General features: G+C 39.2%; 1 protein-coding gene across 1 annotated transcript; it reads right to left on the reverse strand.

Moving 5' to 3' along the window:
• Positions 1-362: 362 nt before the first annotated feature.
• Positions 363-22,876, reverse strand: dbndd1 (dysbindin domain containing 1). The gene is made up of 4 exons (XM_047362305.1): positions 22,458-22,876; positions 16,215-16,358; positions 11,071-11,208; positions 363-1,623 (listed from the first exon to the last, which is right to left on the reverse strand). Exons 1-4 carry the CDS (start codon positions 22,486-22,488, stop codon positions 1,469-1,471), a joined length of 468 nt encoding a protein of 155 aa, XP_047218261.1. The 5' UTR covers positions 22,489-22,876; the 3' UTR covers positions 363-1,468.
• Between the last annotated feature and the right edge of the window lie 193 nt (positions 22,877-23,069).

The following is a 23,069-nucleotide window of genomic DNA, read 5'->3' on the forward strand; positions in this document are numbered from 1 at the left end:
TTAATAATTTCTTTAAGATACATTTTTCCTTAGAAATTGATTTAAGTGTTGCTGTGGATTTTACAATCATTCTACCCTGAAGAACAGCTGAAAACATGATACTCATATCCATTCTGTAATTACTGTAGAGTTGATTTTTCATACCCCAAAACGTTTAACTACGTTAATGTTAATATTTTTTTAACTTGAAATGTTTAAATTGATCCTTTATGCAAATCTGGTGGAGACATCAGATTGAATCTAAATTGCTTCTCCGTGCATCTTTACTGATTTCATCAATGTTCAGTTCGCCAGCACTGAAATCATGTAAGAAAGGTGTTTGCTAGAGAAGATATGACAGGAAAATAACAAAAGAAAGCATACAAGGAGCCATCCTTTTATTGAATCCTCAACCATCCGATAGCATCACATTTGATCCACTGTGCCACAGCATTCTGAATTATTGCCACTCCTTGTATAGGCAGCCTGAGCATGTGACAAACTAAGCATACTGTTGAATATTCCCTGACAGTAATGAAATATCTTGAGTTGATTTTATTGTTAAAACAAGTTTTGGCACTTTGTTACTTTTTGTTTTTTTGGCATTCACACAAATCATGCTGACTTTTGCATTAAATTTGCTTTAATTTTAAATTCTGGTCATCTGCATCCCTGCAGCAGAAACGGTGGCAGCCACACATTTCTTGTAAGCGTTGCGAGGAAATTGTTAGTGAAGAAAAAAACATTTGAGTGTAAAACAAATTATTGCATGTCACTGCTGCTCGGTGTCTTGATGTGATGTGTCTACACCACATACAATCCTGCAGGGGGCGCTGGATATACAATTTAGAGAAAGAAGTGCAACTTTTTTCTTCAGGCATTTTGCATTCCAACACACAGTTATCTTAAAGATGGAGAGATTAACCCCTCACATCCTCTGTTAATGCTACCTTTGTCTACGTAAGAGGCAGCAGAAACCCCTAAAGCATTATTAAGAAAGACACTTATTCTTAATAAGCGTCAGTTTGATGTTTTAATTTATGTTTCATCTAATATGTCAAGGTCTGCCATCACCTTGGCGTTAACTTTTACTGCCAATCTCATTTTGCTGGCCCACCCTAAGGAGCTGTAAAGACAAAGGTGCTGATACTCTGTTGACCTCGTACCCTGTCTATCTTAAAACAACATTTAAATCATCTGGCAGCCCAGAGTGCAATAAGAACCCTCTGCTTTAAAAACACGATGACTGCACAGGTTTGCTTGTGTTGTTATGAGAAGAGAGCAGGAACAGTGAGAATATTGCACGTCATCATTATCTTTAGAGAGTAGAGTTTCCAGAGTTGAGCCTAAACATGCCAGCACTGTGGGACATCGCATGAGTGCACAGTGGCAGATGGAGGCGTCTTGGTGGCTTGGTTTTCCCACTGTGTCTGTCCAACAGGCTCTGGGTTCTCTCTCTCTTTGCAGGCCAGTTGTTTTGACTTGAGCTTTAAGGATGCTTCGGTCTCTCTAGCTTCATTAAGGGCTCCGCGGTGTCTGAGTCACTGTGATGCTTTCTCTCACGCGGGAGCTCCACTTTACTACAGCGCGTCCATGAGGGAGAGCGCATGTAGCCGCTCCTGTGCAGCACAGGCTGGTGGGAACCTAAGGACCAGAAACACAACGCTGGAGTTAGAACTGATCAAACAGATGGAGCGTTTTCAGATACAATTTATACAACCTGAACTGGAGGATAAAATAGTGTTAATGTTTATAATGTTGCACCCACTAAAAGTACACTTGCAGTTATCTCAAGCTCAGCACTGAAACCTCTTCTTCCATAAAAAATACCTTCACCAAATGAGTGCCATGACTTGTAAATGTTTTTTTTAAATATCTGCATTTTGTCACGTTACCACAAGGACATTTTATCTGCTTTTTTAGGATTTTATGTGACTGGCTAACACAAATTAGGTTATGGTATTTATTATTTGTATGCAGCACCCTTTGCTCTCATACTCCTAAATAAAATCCAGTCAAACCATTTACCTTCAAAAGTTAATAATTAGAAAAACAGAGTCCACCTGCATACAATTTAATCTCCGTATAACTCCAGCTGTTCTGTAAAGGCCTCAGAGATTTGTTAGAGAACATTAGAGAGCATCTCACTTGGGAGAACTAGCGGTTGTGCACTCTACAAATCTGGCCTTCATGTAATAATAACAAAAATAAATCGCATGTTATATCAAAAGCCGTAACAAGGCCTGTTTGCAGTTTGCCACCAAACATGTGGAAGATGGTGTACTGGGTAGACAGAACTGTCTGACCTATATGCAAAATGCAGTGTGGAAGCAAAATGACCAAAAACATCACCCTAAACACATCATCTCCACAAGCGTAATACATTTCCTCTGCTGGGTCGCTGGTGCTTATCTCCAGCGGTCATTGGGTGAGAGGCAAGTGTTGGGATTATGATTATTGATTAATTAATATTTATCAAGAATTATAATTCAAAATAATAATTTGAGAAAATGTATTTCTTAACCAAAAATCCTCATTTATGAATCGAAATCAGAGATGTCCACTGGTGCTGTAATTGTGGCTCAAAGCCCTTGATAATTACAATTATTAAATTCTCAGTAATAGTTGATAACTATTACTAGATGTCACTGTTTAATCAACCGTTTCAGCCGAAACGTGGAGAACTTATTTTGACAGACAAATCACTCTTGCACAAATAAACACAAACGCCTTCTCTTTATCTACGTGAATATTTATTAAATCAACAGCCCTGAACAAAAGGGTAAAATATCTAACTAAACAAAATAAAACAGCATTGTGTGTGTATGAAATCAAACCAGCAGTAATGGCAGTTCTGGCAAAAATATAAGAGGAATATGGTGTTGAATGAAGCTTTGGGAGCGGCCCGCCAGAATGTAGCTCAGTGTAACACGCACACAGGGTCATAAACCTTCCCCCAAAGTTATAAACTCAGTGGACAAAGGATTATAAACTTTTCCAAGCGCCCATGGGTAACTCAGGAGATCAGTCTGTCTTTGTCCATTTCGGCCTCCTTGGCAGAAAGGTGAAAAATATGACGGACCGTCACTAGTCGACTTGAACAAAAAAAACAAGGAGAAAAAATTGCATGGTTTTTTTTCCTTACGTGTTAAATCCACGCCCTCGGTCGGTAAAGTGAAGTTTCTAGTCTTCTTATCCCAGAAACGTCTGTCATGAATTTTTGTAAGTCCACGTGGAATTTCTTCTCCAGAGTGATGCTCCAGTTGCGTGCTAACCACGTCTCGGTTTCCAGTGTGAAAAGCCATGGTGGGCGTCTCCGGTGCCCTTACATAGTCCACTGTGACGTCAGAGCTGCGACGCCCTCGTCCTATCAGCCGCAGTGCCCGCTGGGATTTGTAGTAGCGGACTATCCTGGGGTACAAAATGGCCGATGGCGCCGGAAGGCCTGGTGGCATCCAGCAACGTGCAAATGGTCCAATATTCAGCAAAACATGGTCCAACACAAGTGACACCCTGGACAGGTCTCCAGATCATCACAGGGCAACACAAAACAGAGAACCACACACACACAAAGGCAATTAAGAGAATTAACCTGACAGTCATGCGTTTGGACTGTGGCAGGAAGCTGGAGTACCCGGAGAGAACCCATGCATGCAAGGTGAGAAAGCGCAAACTTTCATACAGAAAGACCCTAGGCTGGGACTCAAACTCAGCACCTTGTTGCTGCAAGGCTTTCAACTGTGCCACCGTGCAGCCCTGATCAGATATGGAACTTAATTATAAGGTTAATAAGGTTTTGGTGTCATTGCCATTTCAAACCACTTGGTGGTAATGTTGAACCTTCGTCAATGACAATAAATCAGCTTTAAATGCGAGAAAGAGAGCTCTTGTTCAGTGCACACAACAGCCTAATGCTTGGTCTTGTCTCTTCGATTGCGCTGCCTTTATGCCTCCCCAGAGACACATCGTATCCTGCCATACGTTAAAGACTGAGAGGTGACAAAAGAAAGAGAGGCATTGGCATAAGACAAATATTGATCTCAGATGATTGATTGCTCCTCTGCTGGATTTTAATGAGATGTCAACCTCCTCTGAAGCAGGAAGAACTCTGCAGTTACATGTGCCATGAAAGAAACCCCTCTGATGCATTTGTGTCACTAAATAAATGTCTGCTACTGTGCAAGCTGAAGTATGTTTTGCATGCTCTATTTGAATCTCTCCCGACAATGAGATTGCAGAGAACACGAAAATACACAATGGAAAATATTTTCATGCACCACAATGGAAAATATGTTTTCCTTTTTTTCCCTTGTTCTCTTGATGTCCCAATACCCAGTGTCTAAGCTCGGACACAGAGGTATAAATATATATTTCTCTACTTCAGTCAGTGAGTCTCTAATTCATATAGTGTTACTGAATCACAAGGCTTTTGCAGTTTTTCTCAAATTTATAAGGCTTAGTTTATAAAAGTACATACAATTTGGTATTCCTATGATTGTTGCTCAAGATGTTGTGTTGTTCAGTTGAAGTCATGATAATAAACCCTACATCACTCTAAGCTTTCCCATTAATATGTGCACGTGTGTGCACATATTTCTACATTTGCATTCTTGCACATCTGAACCAGAGCTTGTGAACTAGGGCAAGCATTTACCGGTAATGATCTGTAAAGTTATTAAAGGCCTAGATCTGTGCTAACGGCAACCAGTTTGAGCCGGAATCTGACCTTTTTACATTCAACGGTGCTTTTATAGACAGACTCTTGCTCCCAAAGGAGGAACATAGCTGAATGGCTGAAGAGAGAAAGCAGCTGTTTACCGTACATTTTAGGAGATAAAACGTAACATTTCTGTTTACATTTTAAGCAATTGCATCATTGCAAGCGTTGTATCAGTGTTGTATTAGCTGACCCAAAAATGCTGCACCAAGAGTTCAGATAAAATTAAAAGTAGAGCTGATAAATCAGAGATCTGATTGTTTCATATGTTCCCAACAGAGCACTTTGCTTCCAGACTGCAGAGTTACTGGTGGTTCCTAGAGTTTTCATCTCACAGATAGTACTACCAGCTCAGTGCTCATCTGTTTAGCTGCCTTTACCTCTGTGTACTCTGTTTTTCTCTTCAATAACTCCTGGATTAGGGCTTCTGTGTTTGCTGTCCTCTGTCACAGCAGATAGATTCATTCTGAGCCAGGATATGCTGGAGGTTTATTCCTGCTAAAAGGGGACTGTTTTTCTCCACTGTCACCTCATACTTATGAGAGAATGCTTCAAAGTCAGATCTGATGCAACTGGCTAAGTTTCCTTAGATAGACAACTTTCATTACAGAGCGCCTCTATAAACAGAATTGACAGAATTAACACAAATTTAATTAGGGTGGAATTGAACTGTAACTGGATCTGAATATGACTTATTGGAATGTACTTGAGTGAATTGGATCAATTTGGACCAAATTGGATTCTGTATAACTGCATAACTGTATATTGCACCTAATCATGAAGTGCCTTGATTTGAGGCTTTTTTTAATTTAGTGTCATATAAATAAATCGAATGGAGTACTGAGATATTGTTCAGTGTAAACACATAGGGCCAAAGCTGGGAACCTCCTGCTGAACATGTTTTCACAATACAGCCAAAACAATCTCATCAAATGGTCTGAAAATGATAGATTGTAAGATTCTTCCCACCGTGAGGATTATTGCATTGATTTTCTCTGCTGCATGAGTCATTTCATTACTGTAAATCTAATACTTGTACTTGCACAAAAGCAATTATCCACTCTAAAGAAGCTCTTATTTGAATGTTAAAAAAAATCAACTGAAGATAAACACAGTTGCATGCAGCCTGCTATGTCATCAGTTACATTCGTGCTGCTGCTGAAGTGACAAAGCTCTGCCTGTGGTGGGTTGTCTGTGTGCTTCTAAATTTCATGGTTCATGAAGCTGATTTGAGAATAAAACAAAGAGCAAGCCAACAGGACATCATCGTCATTCTTTTGTTCGGAGTCCCTAGAATAAAAAGCCTTTAAATTACTTTTCGTCCCGAGCTTTCTGGCCCGAACATGCTTTGCATCACGTCCGTACTAGCATTTATACAAAATCTAAATGGGGATTTAAGCTGTTGCTTGCCAAAAGGAAGATACAGTGACATAAGAGTGGAAGGGAAAAATAAAATCCGACAGCATGGTGTTTAAAACTAAGAAGACAATGTGTAAAAATGAATTCCTTGCATTTTGGTTGGGTTTAAATGGCTTGAGAAGAAACAGGCTTTGTTTCCAGAAGGGGAAAATCTATTATTCAAGAGCCTGCATTTAGCTTGAACCCAGTCACCCGTCCGTAGCTCATCTGCTCCCTTTAACCATTGTCTCAACCCTGTTATGTCCTCACTGTTTTTACCATTGAGCAATTTCCTCTCACACCAAAGCCTAAAGCTACCTGATCCACAACTTAGAGTGAAAAATCACACAAATCATAAAACTTTGGTTCCAAGGTACGATACTTTTTTTTTTACACATCAAGTCTTTGTTCTCACTTAGTTTGATGTATGTATGACATTGCATATTATCAGCACGGACTTGGGGTAAAAATAATTTTAAGTAGTGAGAAGATTAGCAAACAGAGCTTTACACTGTGTCCCCATCTCAAGACTTCATTAAGCTTTACTGGTATTTCATTATCTCCTGCATTTTAACATGTTTTACATAATTGACATTGCATCTTGCCTTTAAATCTCCATAGCTCTTTTACCATAATGTTTTATGTACATTTACCTGGTGGAAGGCTAATCTTGTTGAGTTTCACATTATTATTTCTAAAACAAAACATCAGGTCAACGTGTTGCACCAGATGACACGTGTCATGCTGACAGCATATACCTCCAGTGCAAATTCATTTTTAGTGCAATTGATAAATCGCATATAAAGTTGTCTTTGAAAAATTACCAAAAGCCATCCGTCTTTATGTGTTTGTTGTCTGCACTGTAAAACGCTGCACATCTTCTGAAAACAGGACACCATCATGAGCCTAGCAGAGATCCCAGCAACATACATGTATGTTGATGTGAAAAAAAAAAAGCTGTGTTGGCTGTGATAAACAAACACTGTAACATGTGGTTTCAGCAGTAGAAATACTGCTGAAACCACATGTTTACATACACTGTTACAAAAGACACAAAGCAATTTTTCTCAATTTCTCAGTTACATACAGTAAGATAGCAATGCCTTTACAGAGATAGGACAAACTTAGATGGATGATGTCAAATCTTTGTAAGCTTCTTATTCCACAGCACTGAAGTTTGATATTTGCTTAAATGTAGAGCGCATAACATATTAAAATGCATTATTATTATTATTATTATTATTATGATAATTGAAGTGAATTGGAGGCAAACCTGTGGGTGTATTTTAAGGCAGCACCTCAAACACATTGTGACATCTTGGAAAAATCCAAAGGAATCAGCCAAGATATGAGGGAGAGCATTGTGGGCTTTCACATGTCTGGTTCATCATTGGGTACAATTTCAAAATACCTAAAAGGGGCCAAATTCATCTGTGTAAACAATTATACAAAGTAGAAACAGTGTGGAAATGTCCAGCCATTATATTATTCAGAAATAAGATAGGTTCTGTGCTTTGGAGCAAAATATGTGCAGCATTCCCAGAACACAAGCCAAAGACCTTGCTAAGAGATAAAGATGCAGGCTGAAGCTAGTCAGATAGCCTAAGATTTGGAGACATGCCCTGTGGTCTTTTAAAACTAAAACTGAAGTGCTTGGGCAGCATCATGTCGTATGGGTGTTTTGCTGCAGGAGGGACTGGGTGCACTTCACAAAATAGATTGCATCATGAGGAAATCAGAATCAGAATCAGAATCAGCTTTATTGCCAAGTTCGTACATACAAACAAAGAAAGAACATTATGTGGAAACAATGAAGCAACATTTTAAGATATCAGCCAAAAAATTAAAGCTTGGGTTCAAATACAGTAGATCTTCCAAATGAACAATCACCCAAAGCATATCACCCGTTTAGTAACAAATTGGCTTTAGGACCACAAAGTATATGTTTTGGAGTGGCCATAACAAAGCCCTGATCTCAGTCCTATAGAACATTTGTGGGCAGCGCTGAAAAGGTGCGTACGAGCGAGGTGGCTTACAAACGTGACTCAGTTGGAACGGGCCAAAATTCCAGCAAACCATTGTGAGATGGAGACCCCTGCGACCCAAACCAAAGGCAATTTGACCAGATACTATGTACACTTCTGAATTTGAAGAAAGTTTAGAAACAAATCTATGAAAAATTATCTCTCTCAACTTTCTTGCATTTGGCAAATAGATTTTTTTTGCTAATCATAACTGAGTAAAAACAGGAAACATTCACCTGAGATAAAGTGAGACAGTGAGAAGAAAAGGGTAGTGTCTTTTTATACAGTAAATATGTGGTTTCAGTGGTGTATGCAATCATTTTAGGGTTGTTTTAAGCTAGCGATTTGGACTGTTTTAATTTTAATAAAGGTGAGTCACTGTGCCTTTGTACATTAGTGGAAAATTAACATCTGCTTTTGCATTTGAAAAACACCCTAATGGAACTGAAAAAAAAGATGTGTTAAAATCTGACAGATTTTCATGTGATATTTTTGTGATTGTTTGTGTTGTCTTAAACGCTGTAAAGTCACTACATGTTTCATGCAGCGTAATGACTTTATATATAGTAACACCCTACTGTTCACCTAAGTTTTGCTGAGTAGACAGCAAAGCAAAAGATAAAGAACTTCATGTAGCTAGTTTACAAACTTGTTAGTTGATTTTTGGTGAGTGATCTAAGCTTTTAAAAGGAAACTCAACTAATTAAGGTGTAAATACCGTAAAACTGGGTAAATATTTGTTCACAGCTTGTTCCTGTTGCCATTTCTCCAGTCTGGCTTTTAACTCATTTAATAGAGTGACTTTAACATTAAAATCTTGAAACATCTGTCAGCACTCTACACCTTTTCGCAAACTTACAAAGTGCTGTGTGCGAATATGTGATTGTGCTGCAACATATTGCACAATGAGACTAAAATTACAACCTAAACTGTGTCTCTTATGAAGCTTTAGCAATAAACAGAAAGCAGAACAAGGAAGGAGAATGAATTTCTTGATGATGAAAGTGATTACACTGTTCAAGGAAAATTACAAAAATGCTATTTTTAGTCCTGAGGTGACTGTGAGAGAGACATGAGACTTATTACATAAAATGAACAAACACTGCTCCAAAATAATTCAGCCTTAACTTCTCTGTGCAGATGTATTTTATGTTTGTTTTTGCCTTTTTTCCTTCCTTTCGGTATAGAAACTGTATTTATATCACAACAAAAAGTATATATTTTTTATACAGAGGAAAACAATAGGCAACATTTTTTTCACTGTTCCAAATTAACCGCTAATTCTCTTAAAAACTCACAACAAAGCTCCACTAACTCGGCCTCAGGAAGCTGCTCCATAGCTATATCCAAGACTTCCTGAGAGAGGGCAACCAGGTGGTGAGAATGAACATCTTTTCTCATCACCATGACCACTGCATGTCACAGAGATCTGTGCTCAGTCTTATGTCTGTCTTCAACCAAAACTGTGAACCTGGTGGACTTGTCCTCCCAAACTAACCATTTTTTAAATTCCTCAGGGACCAACTAACTGGTGGAGACAGTATTCAGCCTCAATTCCTGAAGGTATCAATTTTAGAAGAAGGTTTAACAACAGAATTTTTTTTCAGAGGATACTACAAGCTTGTCTCAGTGTGCATTGCATCAGAAAGGAAAGCACTCCAATGTTTTTGTCTCCAGGTGCACAAAATATTACCAGGACTCAAGTCTCGGCACTGGAAATAACTTAAATCACAAAGTGCCTTAGGAAAATAGTGAGCATTTGCAAGGACTCCACCCACCCATGGTTCTACCTCTTCGAGCAGCTGCCATCAGACAGACGCTACAAAGCCTTCAGCACCCACAAAAACAGACTCAAACGCTGCTTTTTCCCCAGAGCCATGCCTGCCTAAACAAGGCTGAATAATGTACTGTAGACATGATTGTTCTCTTTCCAAAATAAACATAAAATAAATAAATAAATGTGTCTATGTGAATACTGTGATACAGGTCTTCGTTACCACCACATCTGTATTCATGATGTTGATAACCCAACATAAACAGCTCAAACATGTCCAGCAACATGTGGAGAAGTGTAGTATTTTTGTACACTGTAAGTTATATACCATATTATTCTGCTTGCCACTGCAAACTTAATTCACAACTGCCTTTGCATTACTATATAAGCTCCCTCATAACTGATCATCTAACTCCTCTGCTGTGTTCCTTGGTCTTTATGATGCTGATTGTTCTCTAATGTTCTCTAACAATCCTCCGAGAGCTTCATAGAACAGCTGTGAACTCTGTTTACTAATTAGTTGTCTTCTGAAAGGCAGACGGTATATTGGATTTTATTTGGGGGTATCAGAGTGAATAATGATAGACACAAATGTATGACATCCCTGGCACTTCATAATTACAAACTACGTTTTGCTGGTCTAACTCATAAAACCCAATTAAAAGACACAGAAATTTCTGAAAATTGTGGTAAAGTTACAAGGAATTAATACATTTCAAAGCACTGTTATTAGTTTCATATTTTTGCTAAAAACTAATTCTGGAAAAAAACAAATCACCTCAAATATGTACCATCTATCTGTGACACTCAGGGTCACATCACCTTGGAGCTCATTATAGCTCAGCAGGGTTTCATGGCTCCTGCTGCAATAATCATTTGAAAGTTTGTAACTCTGAAACAGCTGCAAATGGATGGCACATCCCCACTGTAAGGTTGTACATACAAATCTGTCACCGTTGAATATTGTGATGAAGCTGTGTAACAAAACTATTTATTACCAGATCGAGGTACTTGCCCAACAGATCTCTTCTCCATATTGGATGGGGGAGAACAATTGAACTCTACATGATTAGACCCCGGAAACAAAACTGCTATTTAGCCAATAATTGTAAATCTCTTTCATTAACTTCCTAATCCATCGTGTTTACTGTAGCACAGTTTGTCTTGGCAGGGCTTACCTGCTGGAGACTCATTGTGGTTCTCCTCATCAGAGTCGGCAAAGACCTCAGCCAGCTCCTGGTCAGACATGTCAGTCAGCTCAGTCAGATCCAACAGGTCAAAGTGGACCTCCAGAGACGACACACTGCTCAGAGGTTCTGGGGATGACAGGGGCAAAATGAACATGCGTTTAGTCAGAAGGAAGGGATGAAAATCATCTCTCTTACAGATTAATAGGAAATTAATTTTACTTGAACTTGTTTTTTACATTCCTAGTTAAGTATCTCCTTCTAAAACAATTCCCAGTAGATTTATTAAATCTGTCTGTGTTCACTGCTGTTCACTGAGTGTCTTTGTTTCAGCCTGACGCCTGTGTATGTGACTGAAGACTTGAAACAAGGGACTGGAGGAGATGAAAATAGCCACTTCTTTAGCATGCCACTATATCATTTTTCTCCTGGGTATGTTGCACCTGTTCATTTCATTAAAAAAGCTTGTTCTTCAGCGGGTCAAACGCTGTGCTGCTGCACACAGCAGGGTCATATTTACATGTAGCGTGCATTAATGTGCATGACTCAGCACGCCGACCAGGCATCCAGGGGAGCTGAATTGTTAATGCACTGAGGCAAGGGTGAAATTTAATCAGAAAATAAAGGAATTCATATGTGCAGTACAGTAGGACTTTAATACCATTTTCTTTTCTCCGGTTCATAAAAGTGAGGTCCTTTAGGAAGTGTTCACAATGTTATAAAAAGGCAGTTTTTAAATAAGCTTACATATTGCTTGTACAATTCAATAAAAATAAAAAAAATTTATGGAAGTAAAATATATAAACTGTCAAAAATCTGCTATATTTTGTTGTATACCGATAGATTGGAGGACATCTCTTGTCCACGGTTCTCTTCAGAGAATCTGTGACCCCACAGATTTTCATCCGTGGCTATCTACGCCAATACAAAATGGTGTAGATGGCCCTTTTCTTCCAGTGAAACCATTTTTTTTGTTTATTGGGATGTATGCTACAACTCACAGTGACACTGGAAAAATAAAACCCCTCTTTGTCTTCAGCTTTTAATCAGACATCTTAAGGTTTTTGGACAATCCTGATTGATATTTGGACTTGTTCTCAAGATCTACCACCTTCATGCAGACTCCAATGTCCAGCAATTCTAATGTCACTACTGTTCCAAATTTTCTCCAGTTACTGATGATTGTTTTTACTGTGAGATTTATATAAACTGTTTGTAAATCTCTCCTGACTAATAGGTTCATACAATGAGATTCCTGTCCTCGTTTTGTAACATCTCTTCAAACTATGGAATTAGCTTACAAATGCAATTGTGGAAATGTCCAGAAAATGTGACTGGAACTTTTATTTAATTTAATTATTTTTCATGGTCTCATGATATTACGTCAAAAGAACCTGGCATTTTAACAAGGATAAATATGTTGTTTAGGTACAATCCAGAGATGTCACAGAAGCAGATGAACGTGTGGTTTCCTCATAAATCGGTCACCCTGTAAAGTCTAAAGCAAAGCTCTCGGGTCAGACTTTGAGAGGAGAACAAAAGGAGAACGACAGGCTGAAAACTGCTATTATCCTGTCTGCATGCTGCTTTCTAGGCTGTTTCATGCAGAAGAGGCAGAGCCAAATCTCCTGCTGCTTTCCTTGCCTGCTGTACCTAACTTCCTCCATCCTCCATCAAACAGACCCAATATTGATTTATAGAGGAGTGTCTATCATGATGAAATAGTAAGTGGTGAATGGGCCATGTGTCAAATATATTAAGGACATTCAACACAGGGTGTGGCAGGAGACACATGGGATTAAAACAAGAAAGCTGTAATAATGAGAAAATATAGACGTATAATAGACGGATTTGATCATTTCCAATGACTTCCAGGATCTTTTAAGGAAGACATTTCTAATTTAATTCAGTGAGAGGGGCTTGCTAGCAGTTACCTTTGTGAGCATCATGTTTGGGAGGTAAGTGGAAACTAGAGACAATGAAACATGAACAGAACTGTGGGGGAGGAGATAAAAAGAAAAGCAGGAAAGAAAGGATAATGGAGAAAGTAGGAAGAGTTGTGCTTTCAGGGAGAAGCTAAACATAAAACAATAACAGGAAAGAGACAAAATACATGAATATAAGAAATTATGAGGCACAATCTTCCCAATTTTAGCATTATAATTCCCAATTAGCAATGCTTCCTGTTCAACTACTTCTCCCCCATCTTTTTTTGCATCCTCCATGCCCCCTCTCTTCTTAAATTATTAATCAGAGCGATTTCACTCCCAGGCAGACACACTGAAACAACTGCCTCATCTTGAAAGATGATCAGAGGACCTCTGAGACATGATTGGGGAGGACTACTAAATCCTACTGAGACACGCCTTAGATAAAGCCAAAAATCCTGAAAAGATTTCGTGCCTAAAACAAATCTCAATGAATTACAGCAAGTAAGTGTTCTCACCTCTCTCTGCTGAGCACCGCGTTAACATACAATTACATGTTATTTTATATGCATAGTTTAATCTGCTGCTTTATTGCTAATTCGATCATATTCGCAGCATACTAAGTCCAGTTAATTTGAAGGATATCTATCAAAATTAAAACACCCTCTCTCTAATACAATGTGCCTCACCTTTGGAATAGGTCTGGGTGGATTTTCAACCACTGAAGAAGACTCAAGCAAGTTTCATTGAAAAAAAAACACTGTCAGGCTTAAATTGAATATGTTATTTCTTTTTAAAAAATCTATTTTTCTTACTTAATTCCTCCCTTTCCGCTATTATAACATGTTATAAAAATATTTTACAATGCACTTTGGTTTAGGGTTTCTGTTATTTTTTTCTGTTATATGGTTCTTATCTTACCAAGTCTATTGGCATAGGCTACCTAAAACCAGTTTGTTGGGTCTAAATGCAAAGGAATGAAGTGCAATCTGTGAAATATCAATTCCTGTCATGTATTTAAAGTATGGATTAATATGCTGCTGATTTGTATGTTGCAGGTGTACTGAAATGAAAACTCTACCATAAATCCTTGGAAACAACTACTTAATTTAGTGGTTGTTGATTTTATATGGTTATTAAAGTTTAGGTTTTAAAACTTACAGAACAATGATAAATCCACTAGATGACAATATTAAAACTGCAATAATCAATGTTATTTTAACAGCAGTAGGAATAACGTTCATGTTTTGATTTTAAATAAAAGCAATCAGATCATGTTATTGTCAGGATCTGTCGTCTTTTGGACTCCGTGGTGGCTTTGTGTTATTTTGAGTGTTTGGTTGTTTCTTCCCCCCTCTTTCATAGCTCCTTTAGTTACTGTTGTTTTTCTTATGACGGTTTTCTCTTTGTTGTCATTGTTGCCATTATTATTATGATTGTTCTCTATTTTCCTTGGGTTCTTTAATTAGTTCTCCATCTAGTTTCTCTGTGTTTTTTATTTGTGGTTAGGTATTTGTTCCTTCCCCCTTGCACTCTTCTGCTTATTAGTTTCTTTTTCTGTTACTCTTCAGTTATACTGTATTCGGTCTTTGTTTCCTAGTCCACCCAGTCTGGTTCTCTTTATCTTAATTCTCCAGTCCCTCTTTATAGGTTAGCTTTTGTTATTGTTTACTTTTATTCTTGTCCTCGCTTCCTCTGCCTCATTCACAGTTTGTTCTTTCAGTATTGGTTTATAGTTTCTTTTAGGGTTGGCTCACTATCTTGTCTTTAGTCCTTTTCCTCATTTAGTTCTATTAGGTTCACCTGCTCCCTCTGCCTTTCAGCCTCCTTGTCTCACCTGTTCTTAGTTCCTTTGATTACCTGCTTTTGTTCTCCCTCAGTATATTAGTTGGTTTTGTTTCTTTGTTCTTTGCTGGTTCCTCCGATCACATTACCTGATTTTGCTCAGTGTTTGCTACGTTCCTGCAGTACAACGCAGAAGTTTCGATTGTACTCATGCCTTGCACCTGCGTTGAGTTCTGCTGTTTTGCTTGTTCATGACTTATTAATAAAGCTTAAGATCATGATGAAGGTGCTGCTGCCAAGCTCTTGCCTGTGCTTCAGTCCACCCCAAAACCACAACGTGACAGTTATGCATTTTTTATATTTAGTTTTAAACTGATAAAATGTTTCTATTTTTCACAAAATTATCAAACTGTAAGAATCTTATTCTGAGTCTTTTGTTATAGTTTCAGATGTGTAATATAAAGGCAAAGGCACACAATGCTGTCATGTTTTATACTTAAAGCTGGATATCTTTATGCACCATAAAAACACAATGCAGTAGTGCTACAGTGTGATATTTATTTCCTTCAAACAAAAAAACTACATTTAGTTTCTTCAATGATATTACCGTCATTTTCTTTGTCAGATTGAGCCCAAAAATAAACATTGCACATAGCAAAAATGTCATTGTTTCTCTTTTAGTACACTGGAAACACTGAGAAATGTCATCATTCTCCTGTAGGGTACTATAGTATTTGCTAAATTAATCAGAAAATAAGTCCAACTCCCCAGGCATCTCAAATACTTTAAGCGTGCAGCATGTTGTTGTGAGTCAATGGTTTTGCTCGTTTAAAGTTTTAATTAGATCTAGGCAAAATAATCTTTTATTTAAGATTTGGTAATTTCTTTTTTTTGCATTTAAACTAACATTGTGTTTCTTTTTTTCTGATTCTGGCCCATCTTTCTCTCACTGACTTCCCTCTCTTGTCTCACCGTATTATCTGACATGCCAGGTACTAAAGCTAGTTAACGTGTCACTTTAAATACCAGAGACGTGAATGTGAGATCCGGAGTGTTTGGTTAGTGAAGCAGATAAAAGTGGCCTTGTATTTTCAGTTGCTGTGCTTCAGTGGCCGTTTTGGAGGTTTGGTGGCACGTATACACAAGCCTCTGTGTGGCACAAAGAGTCCTTTCAGATGAAACTGTGTTGTTTCAGTCTGAGAATGGAGACAGGATCATTAGGATGGGTTAAACATTTAGCATTAGTGCATACTGCTAGATTTAATCTAAATCAACGCAGTTTATCAACATTAAAAAATCCCTCTTCCTTGAGATGTGTTTCACTATTAATAAGTACATAAGATTTCCTTCTAGTAAACAAATATTTTTAAATGTTTTTAGGCATCATATCTCCTTCTCTTTATCCATTTTTCTGGCACTTACGTCTCTTCTCGCTGATGTGTAGCAGGCTGGCGGAGTGGCCCGACAGGCTGCCCTCTCCCTCCCCTGATGGGTGCTGGAACAGCTCCTTGGATAGATCACCTGAGCTGGATGGCTTCAGCAGCTTCTGGATGTCTTTGTTGGGCTCTATTATGACATTGTCCAAGAAACAAAAAGGGAGGGAGCAGAGGAAAAGAAGCAAAGTTATTTATCGGAGTATTGTCATCATCTTAAAAAGCATAAACTAATGAAGATATTAGACTCTTTATAAGTTTTGTCTCTGATTTAAAAAATCAGAAACTGAAGTGTTAGAATTATTTACAGCAAGCGGACACTCAGAGCAGGGTTCCTAAACATTTGATCTGTTAAAATTAAATACTGTTACTCAGACTGGCAGAGTTTTTAACCCATTTTGGCCAGTTTATAAAGTATAAAGAAGTTTGTTTCTGATAGGAAATGACACAGGCATCTCCGATATCCCGAGATGGAAGGGACAGAATGACAGGTATCAAAGGGAAAAGGCAGGAAGGTATGTAGAAAAGTTGCAAAGACAGACAGAAGGACTCAAAGGAAGGTAGGAAACATAGGGCGGGAAGGAAAGAAAGAACAGAAGTGTGTAATGAAGTTGCATTCTTTTGGTCACAGAGACCTGGTTAGACTCATCCATCCCAGATTCTGCTATTGGGCTAGCAGGCTACAGTGCGCAGCGCCAGGACAGTACACAGGACTCCGGTAACAGCACAGGAAGGGGGATCTGTGTGTACATTCCTAAAAGCTTGTGTACCAACACAGTGACTGTAGACGGTCACTGTTACTCGGACCTGGAATATGTGACAGTTAAATACAGGCCCATCTATCTCCAAGAGAGGTAACTGCTGTTTACATCCCAATGGATGTGAATGCTCGGCTCTTGGACTTCCACAAAGCAGTATAAGCAACTAGCAGAGTAGCATCCTGACGCTGTGCATATTATACAGGGGGATTTCAATCATGTGAGCTTTAAGGCCGTGCTCCCCATCTCCACTAGCACCAGAGGAGCTAATACACTGGAAAAGGTCTACAGCAACATCAAACTGGGTTATTAGCCACCACTACCACACATGGGCCAGTTTGACCATTGCTATGCCCCCCTCAGGAAAAACTGCTCTAACCATCTCAAAAACTGTTGAAACTTGACTAGGTGAGGCTTCACAACAGCTGCAAGGCTGCTTTGACAGGAATAACTGTGAGACTTGGAGGTGTTCACAGACAGTGTTCTATGTTACATCAAGACCTGCATAGACACTATTATTGTGGAAAAACGTCTCCTGATCTACCCCAAAAAGATGCCCTGGATGACCAGGGAGGTCCAGCTGCTGCAGAAGGAGAGAAACAACACCTTCAGGTCAGGCAATAAGGGTCAATAAAGCACAACGCGAGCAAACCTGAAGAGAGGCATCAGAAAGGCCAAGTCAGACTACAGGAGGAGGATCGAGGACCACCTGGACAACAGGAACAGCAGGCAGGTGTGGCAGGTTATCCAACAGCTCACCAACTACAAGACCAACCTCAGTGCTGCTGATGACAATGCTTTTCTGACAGAGGAGCTGAAACTCTTATTTACCCACTCTGAGGTGGTGCCACCATCTGCAGCTGCACTACACCCTGTAGCCCACAGCATCTTCACCCGCACTGTGGAGGAGCATGAAGTGATGCGCACACTGCAGGCTGTCAAACTGAGGAAGACTGCTGGACCTGATGTGTCCCCAGACAGGTGCTGAGGGACTGCGGTGACAAACTGAGGGACATTGGACTATCACACTCCACCGGCTTGTGGATCCACAGCGCCCTGTTGGGTCACAGCCAGAGGGTCAGATTGGATCCACATACATCTTCGGCCCTCAGACTCAGTCCCGGCTCTACAAAGCGTTGTGTGTTGAGACCCCTGCTTTAGACCCTCAACACCTATGACTGAACCCACACGCACCAAAACAAAACCATTGTCAAGTTTGCAGATGACACCATAAGGGCAGGGCTTGTGGGGGGAATATGTCTGCCAATAGGGACGAGGTGAAGCGGCTGAAACCCTGGTGCACAGAGAACAACTTGCTACTCAACATCTCCAAGACCAAGGCAATGATAGCAGACTATAGAAAAAAGAGGATGATCATTTCACCACTGATCTTGTCCTAATAGCCACTAAACTATGGCAAAAATGCATGTGATGGATATGCTCATGGAAAGACAGTAGAATCAATGGAACCGGGAAGTGTTTCAACAAGAACCCTGACTCAGCTCATACAAGCGCTGTGATTTATGGAAGCATTTAACAACAGTGATGAATGTGCCTTAGTACAATACTACATAACAATACACAGAAAAATGCATGTGATCATTTTTCTTCCATCAAAATGAGTCCTCAAAGCTTTCTCTGTTCTTTTAAGGGTTGAATAGGGTGGACTAAATTGGTGTAAATAAAGAAAAAGCTCTTATTCTAATGGGAGAGGTTGTCTTCTATGATCACAGTGCCTCAGTCAATAAACCTTGTGGGATCAATGCAAGTGAAAACCATGCGAGACATATTCTGTTGCCCTTGCATTAATCTGATCTCAGCACACAACGCTGACTGGATTTTTGGATCAAACTGTCTGCACCGCCATCATCAACATAGCAAAAGGAGGTGATATGTTCAGAAAAAAACGCTGTGACATCGCAGCGGCATGATGAAAATATTCTTCTAGGCATATGGAGCATAATGTCAATTTTAGGCGCTTTATTTTAGGCCTTTGTTTCGTCTTCAAACGTGACATTCATCACCATGCAGCTACATTCTTTAAGCTCTACTGGTATGTTTGTGTTTTAAGTACAAAAATAAAAGCATTTCTAACCTCATCCACATGACCTAATACCAAAGTCTCTAAATAGAAGGAACTTAAAATAGCGCATTTTCACATTTAGGAGTTAACACTTCACAGTGGTTAAGCTTGATCAAGGTTAAGACATCAACAGTTTGACACAGCTGAAAACAAAGTCTGGATGCTACACATTCTACTGAAATATAAGAGGGTGGACGGCGGGTTGAACAACAATTAAAAACAGCACAATGATATTAAAAATTAAATGATTGCTTTAGTCTTTCAGGAGAAATGATCAAACCTGAAGAACTGCTGCAGTGTAGTGTGGGAGTGCAGCAGATGGGCCTCAACAGATGGCCGCCACCATTTCTACTTTCAGTATATGTTTAAAGATTGTTGAATTTCTGGAACAAAGCTGACTGAATGCATAACAGCCTGGGTGAAGAGGAGCATCCCTATGAGAACCAATGGCAATTGCTGGGTATTGATTTGTTTCCCCACTGAGGAGCCACAGCCTGAAAGACTTCAGCTTAACCTCTGTAGTTATAATGAAATGTTTATTCAATATTTAGATGGCAGGATAGGTTCCAGTTTCCACAGCTATCATTCTGTCCATCCATCCATCCATCCATTAAAGCTGCACTTGCGATGAAAAATATATTTTTTAAATGCAATGTGTTTATGATTATTAGTATCTGTCGTTTTATGCTGAGAATGCATGTGTTAAAATTCCCTCTATGTTATTTTTTTTTCTTTTTCGCATCTATGCTTTTGGTGATAGATGATTCTGGCCTTTAGTCAGAATATAAAAATGGCGACGGACTGTATAAATGAAGCCTGTGAGAGAGTCCTAGTATCATCTACATGTAACGGAGGAGAAGTTTACCCAGCTGGCCTGACCGAGCCACCAGCTGCTGAAAAACCTCGGGGGAATTGTATTGGAGCCTTACACATAAAAGTAAAGCAGGCTGTCTTATATATGTATGTCTTTCTATTTATGCCCTGACTCTGTTGGTCTGTTGCGGCTGTCTCTGCAGAAACTAACCCAGGACATATGAAGGAAGACGAACTGATGTGAGAAGGGGGAGGATAATGATCTAGAGTGTGACTATTATCTGGGGTTAAATTGCATTTGGTCTTGGATTAACAAATCAATTGCTCTCAACCACTGTATGACAAGAGAGACAAATAAACATACCCCTCCAGACCACTTTCACTAGATCATGGTAAATGCTGTAACCTATTTTCTTTTGTATTCTGTTTACTTTTATTTATTTATATATGTATTGATTTATTTACGTATTTATTCATGTTCAAGATGTTACAAAGGTTTCTTTCAAATTGTCTTTCATTTTATTGTTGTGCCTTTTTATATTTTCAGTCACCAACTTCTGCCACGCTCACAAGATTTATCTTCTTGAAGGAGTTTCAGAATCATTTCTGTTGTTTTAAATTGACTGCTCTCTTGTTGACGCCATGTTTCCTGTCAGTCAGCTAGCTGCAGCAGATCACTATGGTTTGCAAATGCCGGGAACATTCCTTAACAATTCACCATCAGATAATCTGGGTAGAACTGAAGATTTAGCAGCAAGGAGAAGTCTATAAGTGGATGGCAAATGACTTTATCCAGCATTTTAGGGCAATGTTTTACTCTGGCATGCAAACACTGCTGGTAGCCTTCCTTTAAAAACTAACAGCCACTTGACACAGGAATTTACTATTGTATACTATAAAGAAGGCATTTGACACAGTTAATCACAATATCTTAATCTCAAAAATCTTAAAATATAATCTGTCTGAGATGCCATTGTCATAGTTCAAATCATATCTAAAGAGATCACAATACATTTTCTTTCCAAAAACTGAAGAATTGACATAAAACCAGAAAACCAGGATAGTTGTAAGATTTGACATTATTTTGAGTTTTCATTACTTCAATCTTTACAATACTAAGTTGTAGGTCATGCAACGGGTGAAGGTTCTGTTAACTTTCATATTTTTGTTGTGAAATGCTGGAAAATCAACTTTTAGAGTTGGCTTATCAGTCAGAAACTGTGTGTTACTTGGACAGGGAACACTAGTGATGCTGCTTCTAAAACGTAAAATGTAAGCGAGAATGTATTAGTATTTAAAGTGTGTATTTAAATTTTTGAATGGACTTGCACCTCCACCTCTGTGTAACTGAAATGACAGAACTGTAAAAATCTGTTTTAAACTTGGCAATAAATGTGCACTTGTGTCATTAGTTGTATCTTTTATAATATATTCAATTCATTTGTGATATTTCTATATTGAAATTTCAATTTTTACCTTTTGTTGATATTTATCTTTTATATGCTTGTTTTCTTAAGTACAGCCATTTTATAAATATTGTAGAACTGAATTTTATTGAGCTTACTTAATATTGAAAAGCCCCATCCGGGACCGGGTCTACAAATTAGATAGTGGCTCATCGGCCTACCTATATAGGGCAATGATTACTTTGTACCATTGACTGCCCTCTCCAGTTGGATCTGAATGGCTAATGCACAATTATAAATTTTGTGCAAACCACACCTACCTGGTGCACCAATTGTGCTGCCAGGTGACAAAGGTTCCTGCTGCAACTCACTTTCAACTGAAGCCCCTTTTGGATTACTAGACCTTTATAGGTGTTTGATTTACAAATGTAAATTGCAAGCTGGTTCCGTGATTGTTTTCTTCTATTCACACAGAAAAATATGTAGAATGAATTGCAACACTCTCATGTAATCTTGATGAGGGATGTTTTACAGAACAAGAATGCTCAGCTGGTAAAAAAGATGGTTTTGGTGTCATGTTTTATTTTCTTTCCAAGAAAGAAACTCAATTGACCGAATATCCTCCTTTCATTCATCATATCTTGATGGGCGTGTCACTGAGGGCTCATTTACTAGCTATAACACACCAAGGCTATACATAAATACAGCTATAAAGTAATAACTTTTACTTATGATTTTGTGTGACAGCCATGATAAAGCCCTCCTCAGTGCCAACACAGCACAGGCTTTTCTGGGTGGTTTCTACACAATGGCCACACTATTGTTCCACAATTTGTGTTTCAGCAGTCCAGCCTTTGCATAGTTTACCTCCAGTGAGCTGATTTAAAAAGAACAGCAGATTAAACAGTGTGAATGGAGAAATCTACCCTCCTCAACCACATCCTTTGTAAGGTAACAATGACAAGTAAAGTGATGCTTTGGTGCCATAGTTAAACATATAAATCGTAGGTGAACTCTTCAACAGTTGCTTAAGATCAGAGACCAAAAACAGAGAAAGTCACACAGTACAAATGTTTGAACGAAAGTCATCCTCTCACAGAAGAGGACAGGATTCTGCTCCAGCCCTGTTTACAGCTGTGGCATTAAAAAAAGGAGAGGAAAATGTCTCTTACCTGGGCTCCCTGCCCCTCCCTGCGCCTCCATGCAGCTCAGCCAAGTGTTCTGCTGCTCACCACACCAGCATCGGAGAGAGGAGGATACAAATGGGGAAGGGGAATGTATGCAAGGGAGTGTGCATAGGAGAGAGTAACGAGGGGGTGGTAGAGGTGGGTGGACACAGTGAGACGTAAGCTCTGAACTGACTCTGTTCCACCCTTTTTCTTTTTTTTGTCTACTGCTACTCGAATTGTCCCAAACAGGAGACGTTGGGTTCCTCCTCCAGCTCAGTCCACCTGTCCCACTCTGCCATCAGAGCCGTGTGAAGACTAAATTGCAGAAAGGGAGGTCTAGAAACAGCTACATCACAGCTAATTTATCAGCCACTTGGTTTGGTAAAATCAGCATTGTGAGGCTTGGCTTGGTTTGTGCAGAAAACACACAGAGAGAGATTCAGAGCTTAGAGGGTAGAGAAAGAGAAAAAGGGGCGGGCTGGGCTGGCAGGCTGCCCAGACTGCAAGAGAGAGTGTTGGGGGGGGGGATGCTGTGGACCACTGGAGATGGGAAGCTGATGGAAAGGGGAATGAGTGTAGACATGTGCATGAGTGGCACACAAATCTATATTTCAA

Source organism: Girardinichthys multiradiatus, chromosome 4 (genome assembly GCF_021462225.1).
Source record: "Girardinichthys multiradiatus isolate DD_20200921_A chromosome 4, DD_fGirMul_XY1, whole genome shotgun sequence".
Lineage (NCBI taxonomy): Eukaryota > Metazoa > Chordata > Actinopteri > Cyprinodontiformes > Goodeidae > Girardinichthys > Girardinichthys multiradiatus.

Excerpts from the sequence above, each read along its gene's own strand:
- dbndd1 (XM_047362305.1), bottom strand. The coding sequence starts at position 22,488 with ATGGAGGCGCAGGGAGGGGCAGGGAGCCCAG. Across the intron at positions 16,359-22,457 it reads GGGAGGGGCAGGGAGCCCAG|AGCCCAACAAAGACATCCAG; the intron begins GTAAGAGACATT and ends ATGTCATAATAG. Across the intron at positions 1,624-11,070 it reads CCACAATGAGTCTCCAGCAG|GTTCCCACCAGCCTGTGCTG; the intron begins GTAAGCCCTGCC and ends TCTGGTCCTTAG.